Consider the following 6,468-nt stretch of genomic DNA (forward strand, 5'->3'; position numbering starts at 1 on the left):
CCGATCGTCTTCCTCACCGGTGTCGGTCTGCCTACACCGCGTCGCCTCGCCACTGCACTGACCCTCCACGGCCCCGCTAGCCTGACTCCACCGCCACCTTAGGTATAACCCCTCTTTCCGTATCATGGTTGTAGGTGGCGAAGCCCAGTTAGGCATCTCCCGTTCGAAATACATACGGTTGGAGGTATGTAAATCTTTGCATATCGATAACCGTATGTGTTTCGAATTGTCCATGTTTTTTGGACAGCCCGCGGCTGCGTAGATGGATTAGTTTTCATGGTCTGCTCCTATCCGAGATAGAGTTTCAGTATCACCTCCCTGTTGTTCTCCGGATACACTCTCCTTGTTAGGACATGTATTTGGAGAACAACGGGTAGGTGCTGTCGAAATTCATTCTTAGATAGGAGTAGATCATGAAAACTAATCTTATCTACGCATCCGCGGGTGGGATTAGGACCTATCCTCACCTATTAGATGGTAGGAACACTGTGTAGATGCAATTGATGCTTATATTACTCGTTGATACATATGTTAGAGGATGGATGACCGTGAGTGGATGTACACGGGCCACAGAAGCAAGGTTGATTTCACCAAAGAATGGATGTGCAAAATGGATGAGTTCTTGGAGTCAGCTTTTGGCGAGGCTGGTGGCAGACCTATTAAAGCTTTGTGTCCCTGCAGCAAATGTGCAAACAGAAAAAGGCAAAACAAGGTGAATGTGGGTAAACATCTAGTGAATAATGGGTTCACGCCGAACTATACCCAGTGGGTCCACCATGGTGAAGGTCATCGTATGAGAGAGGAGGTAGTGAGACCACGTCTGGAGGGTTTCGATGCTGATGCCGGGGTAGCGGACATGTTAGATGACTTTCACGAAGCACAGTATGTTGAAGGACGTAGGTTGGAGGAGATGGATGCAACAACAAAGGCATTCTACGACATGATGGAGTCAGCACAGAAACCCCTGCACGATAGGACAACGGTTTCTCAACTAGATGCCATTGGACATGTAATGGGGTTCAAGTCCTAGTTTAGCCTAGGTCGAGAAGCCTACGATGGTATGTTGGCCCTCATTGGCAGCCTGCTTCCTGAGGGCCACATTCTACCAAAGAGCATGTACGAGTCTCAAAAAGTGCTTCGTGCACTTAAAATGCCGTATGACCAGATAGATGCTTGTCCAAAGGGGTGTGTCCTATTTAGGAAAGATCACAAGGATGCAAAATACTGTCCAAAGTGTGAATCCTCCAGGTACCTTGAGGTTGACTCTGGTGATGGCCAGAAGAGGCAGCTTTCTATCCCGTTGAAAGTCCTTTGGTACCTTCCGTTCTTACCGAGGATGCAACGTCTATATATGACCGAGGAATCCGCGAAACAGATGAGATGGCACAAAGAGGGCAAACGATATAATCCAGACAAGATGGTACATCCCTCCAATGGTAAAGCATGGACCCACTTTGATCGCATTCATAATGACAAAGCTAAAGAGGCTCATAATGTACGTGTTGCGCTGGCAACAGATGGGTTCAATCCTTATGGTCAGATGTCTGCTCCATACACTTGTTGGCCCATCTTCGTTATCCCCCTCAATCTCCCCCCCCCGGCATCCTCCTTCAACGACATAACATCTTTTTGTCATTGATAATTCCTGGACATCCGGGGAATAACATGGGTGTGTATATGGAGCCTCTTATTGATGAATTGATCCTTGCTTGGGAGGACGGGGTATGGACATACGATCAGGCTACAAAGAGAAACTTCAAAATGCGTGTTTGGTTCCAGTACTCCATGCATGACTTCTTGGCATATGGGATATTCAGCGCGTGGTGCGTTCATGGGAAGTTCCCATGCCCAGTATGCAAGGTAGCTCTGAGGTTCATTTGGTTGCAGAAGGGTGGCAAGTATTCGTCATTCGACAAACATCGTCAATTCCTCCCTATGGACCATCCTTTTAGACAAGACATAAAGAACTTCACAAAAGGTGTCGTAGAGACAAATCCTCCACCACATATGATGACTGGTGCCGAGGTTCATGCTCAGATAGATGCTCTCGTGGCCAACAAAGGAGGTGGTTTTGTGGGATATGGTGAGCAACATATGTGGACACATAAGTTGGGCTTGACGAGGCTCCCCTATTTTAATGATCTTCTCTTGCCAAATACCATTGATGTAATGCACACTGAAAAGAATGTCGCCGAGGCACTCTGGGCTACACTCATGGACATTCCTGATAAGTCCAAAGACAACCCTAAGGCTAGAGTCGACCTGGCAGCATTATGTGATAGACCAAATCAACATATGCGTCCTCCTAGAGGCGGCAAGAAATGGATAAGGCCTAAGGTCGATTTCGTCTTGAGCAGAGACCAAAGGAGAAAAGTACTTGAATGGATCCAGAGGTTAATGTTCCCTGATGGATATGCAGCGAATCTAAGGAGGGGAGTGAACTTATCTACTCTGCGAGTCCTAGGGATGAAGAGTCATGACTACCACATATGGATTGAGAGGCTTCTTCCAGCTATGGTTCGAGGCTTTGTCCCTGAGAATGTCTGGCTAGTGTTGGTAGAGTTGAGCTATTTCTTCCACCAATTGTGTGCCAAGGAGTTATCTCAAACCGTGATTGATGACTTGGAGAGAGCGGCACCTTTGTTACTCTATAGGTTGGAGAAGATCTTCCCCCCCCCGGCTTCTTCTTGCCGATGCAGCATTTGACTTTGCACCTCTCGAATGAGGCACGAATGACGGGGCCCGTGCAGTTCCATTGGTGCTATCCAATTGAGAGATGTCTAAAGGTTCTTCAAAAAAAATATAGAAATAAAGCCAGAATTGAGGCTTCCATTGCAGAGGCATCCGTTCTGGAGGAGGTGTCAAACTTTACAACAACATACTACGCTGAAAACCTTCCTAGCATCCATAATCCTCCCCCTCGTTACAATGCTAGGGAAAATGAATTGAACCTCAGCCTTTTTCGAGGGCAACTCGGAAGCGCAAGTGCATCGACCACCAAAGTGTTGCAACCTGAAGAGTGGCGTAGTATCATGATGTATGTGTTGATCAACCTTGATGAAGTTGAGCCATACTTGGGGTAAGTTCTCAACGAACTTGATTCATAACGTCATCACTCATTGGCCAACCCCTTTTTGTCTCGTTGCTATAGGGAATTTCGTCGTCAAACCTGGCATCGACAAAGGGAACCTACCCCTCTGGAATGGGATACCCTTCTTAGACAGGGTGCTAGAAATGGGAGCCCCGACTTCATTTCTTGGTTCAAAAAGAAGGTACCATCCAATTTATCTTGTACTTTCACATTCTAAGTTGCTTGTACATGTGAAATATAAAACGATCTATCTTGCTCGAGCTTGCAGGGCCAAACCGATGCGTCCATGACGGCCGAGTTGAGACAGGTTGCCAATGGCTTTGCTTATAAGGTGAAGTCATTTACCTGTTATGACGTGAATGGATATCGCTTTTGCACATCAAACTATGAGCAGAGTCAGCCCAATAAAAAAACCACAAGTACTAGAGTTTTTACGGCCGGCCAAGATAGGGTTGAGTATTATGGAAGACTTGAAGAAATATACAAACTCTGTTTTCATGGTTGTAGGCCTCTTAATCTTGTTATATTCAAATGCCATTGGTTTGATCCTGCAGTAACGAGACGGACTTGGGCTAGTCTTGGGGTAGTTGAAATTCGACAAGATTCCGTCTTACCAGGAGACAATGTCTATGTTGTGGCCCAACAGGCCACACAGATTTATTATCTCCCATACGCATGCCAAGACAAAGAGAATCTTAATGGTTGGGATATTGTGCACAAGGTATCGCCACACGGTAAACTACCTTTGCCAAATGATGAAGATTATACATTTAACCCAAACACATATGATGGAGAATTCTTCCAAGAAGAGGGGTTGGAAGGAAGGTTTGAGATAGACTTAACCGAAGTGATTGGAATGGAAGTAGACAATGAATGGGTTGATGCAGGCAACGCTGGAGACGAGGTGCTAAATGAGAAGGACTTACAAATGCTTGACCGATTACAGTTAGGCCAAGATAATGTTGACAACATCCCCCCTTCGGATAGTGTCGAGTATTTCGACATGATTGATAGCGATGATGAGACTTATGATCCAGGTAATCTCGATCATGAAGATTATTTTTAATACATGTAATAATATGTTATTTTGTAATTTTAGTTTGTTCCTTTTGCCTTTATGTAATTATGTTATTTCTAATACAACATTGTTTTTTTGTTTTTGATTGCAGGTGATTGATCAAAGATGGCGGGCGGGCGTCAAAATAGGAGGGTCAGCTCGATCTACCAAAGAACACGCCCGGTAGACACCACTGCAGATGAGGACCTATCGATGCCATCACAAAGGAGGAGGAGGAGGAGGAGTAGCACCGGTCGTAGGAGGAGCAGTTGCCACTGCCGTAGGAGGAGGACGAGCGAGTGGAGGACGAGGAGGAGCGAGTGGAGGACAAGGAGGACGAGAGGGTGGAGGACGAGGAGGACGAGCGGGAGGAGGACGAGGACAGGGAGGAGGAGGAGGTCGAGGAGGAGGCAACAGCGGGTTTGGCTTCCTCTAGTATGCCGAGTGTGTACTTGCGAGGTCCCGCGAGCCTCCCTATGCGGCCGATACCTTCTTACAGACGCCCAAAGATTGCACCCGATGGAGAAACGTAAGTAAATTAACATGTTTTCACTACTTCAAATGATATGTTCAAAAATCACACTAGAAGCTAACTATTATTCTTAATAACTTGTGCAGGGGCTGGACAGTTGTAGAGTCTGCAGGATGTCACACACGCAAGGTCAGTGGCATCCTTGGCCTTCTGGTCAAGGAACACTTCCCTGGCTTGGTCCAGTTCGCCGGGAGAGAGGAGCCGCCCTACACGTTTGCCCACTATGCCAACGCCCCCGATGCTATAGATCTGCTTGGCAGGACATTGCCCAACAAGGCGGAGTGGGTGAAGGCTGAGCTGTGGGTAAGTCTTCCTCGCACTACATTGTTCAATACATCACATTCATTGGACATTTTTTGAAATAATGAATGAATACTTTGTGTGTATATGCAGGATTTCTTCAGACTTTAGGAAGGCTTTGAGGACACGGCGGATGTGGTGCTAACCAAAGCATGTAAAAGACTCGTGAAGTAGCTGCATTACGAGGCACGCGTCCAGGCCATCATAACATACCACGGGTCCTACCTTGCAACGAAGGTCATGAAGAAAGAAGCAAGAGATATGGCACTGACCAAGGAAGAGTTCATGAAGGTAAATGTATTCGAACATTAATAATGTAGTGCTGATAGCTTTAATTTAACTTCTTATATGTCATATACTTCATGGCTTGTAGGTGGTTTTGTGCTGGTGCTCCGGGGATCCCCGATGCTAGGAGATGATGGTGGACAAGTGGTTGGACCCCGAATGGATTGCCCAGCACAAAGCTTGTCGGGAGCGCCATTTGTAGATGATAGGTGTACCACACCATCAAGGCAACCGCAGCCTCAACGGATACGCGCAAACTTGGGTACGAGAATCCATTTTTTTTATTATAACGTTGTATGTTGCATGATTTCTAATCATCTTGCTATTTTTCTCGCAGTCATCGTCGCATGGTGGGCAGCCGGTTACCCAGTTCATGGCATATGCCATGGCCCACAAGGGCAAGGCAAAATCCAACGTCTCCTACAACCCGGATGACCCTCCTTCGGCATACAGCAACGCAACCGTCCATAGCTATCTCAGTCAGTATACTGAGATGGCAAGGGCGGTCCATAGGCCAGAGTACGATCCGAGCGCCCATGACTTTGACGGAGAGATCGTCATGAGGGTGAGAGGTGGCAAGAAGCATGGGCGGTATTGGATGGGTGATGGTGTCATCGACACGTCCTCTACTCCCACCCTCTCCTAGATCTGAGCACGGAGCACGAGCGCAAGCCCGGCCATACGTCCACGGCCAACCACTGCTTCACACCTTGTCAACGAACTCCAGGTAATTTCTGTTTTATTTGTTGCTTATTGATTTTTACATACCTTTGCCTTACTTTAACATTGGGGGTCAAATGTTGTAGGCCCAACTGCTAGAAGAAAGGAGGCTTCACAAGGAGATGGAAGCGAGGGTGGTGGAAGAGCGGGAGGCCCAACGACAGAGGATAGAGGAGTTGGTGGGGTTCGTGTCCACTCTTGGCACCGCTATGGGGCGGACCATGCCAGCTAGCCTAGTCTTGCCACTTCCTTAAGTAGCTACTCCTGTGAGTACCAATATATTACTTATTATGTTCCAACCTGACATAGGGCACACTAGAAAAAATATGCAATCTCAAACATACAATATGGTGTTGGTGGTGACGGCGGTTGTTGTTGTGGTGTGGTGGTGGCAGTTGTGGTGTTCGGGTGGTGGTGGTGTTGGTGGCGGTGTATTGATATGTATGTTCTTGACGGTCATCGTGCCATTTGTTTTCTTGCAGG

General features: G+C 47.0%; 1 protein-coding gene across 1 annotated transcript; it reads left to right on the top strand.

Moving 5' to 3' along the window:
- The first annotated feature begins 538 nt into the window (after positions 1 to 538).
- On the top strand, positions 539 to 6,239 carry LOC136463883 (uncharacterized). Its single transcript, XM_066462859.1, is given in 3 exon segments — positions 539 to 864; positions 5,881 to 5,992; positions 6,072 to 6,239. Coding segments are annotated over 3 exon segments (606 nt in total).
- Positions 6,240 to 6,468: the final 229 nt, after the last annotated feature.

This window comes from Miscanthus floridulus, chromosome 1 (genome assembly GCF_019320115.1).
Source record: "Miscanthus floridulus cultivar M001 chromosome 1, ASM1932011v1, whole genome shotgun sequence".
Classification (NCBI taxonomy): Eukaryota; Viridiplantae; Streptophyta; class Magnoliopsida; order Poales; family Poaceae; genus Miscanthus; species Miscanthus floridulus.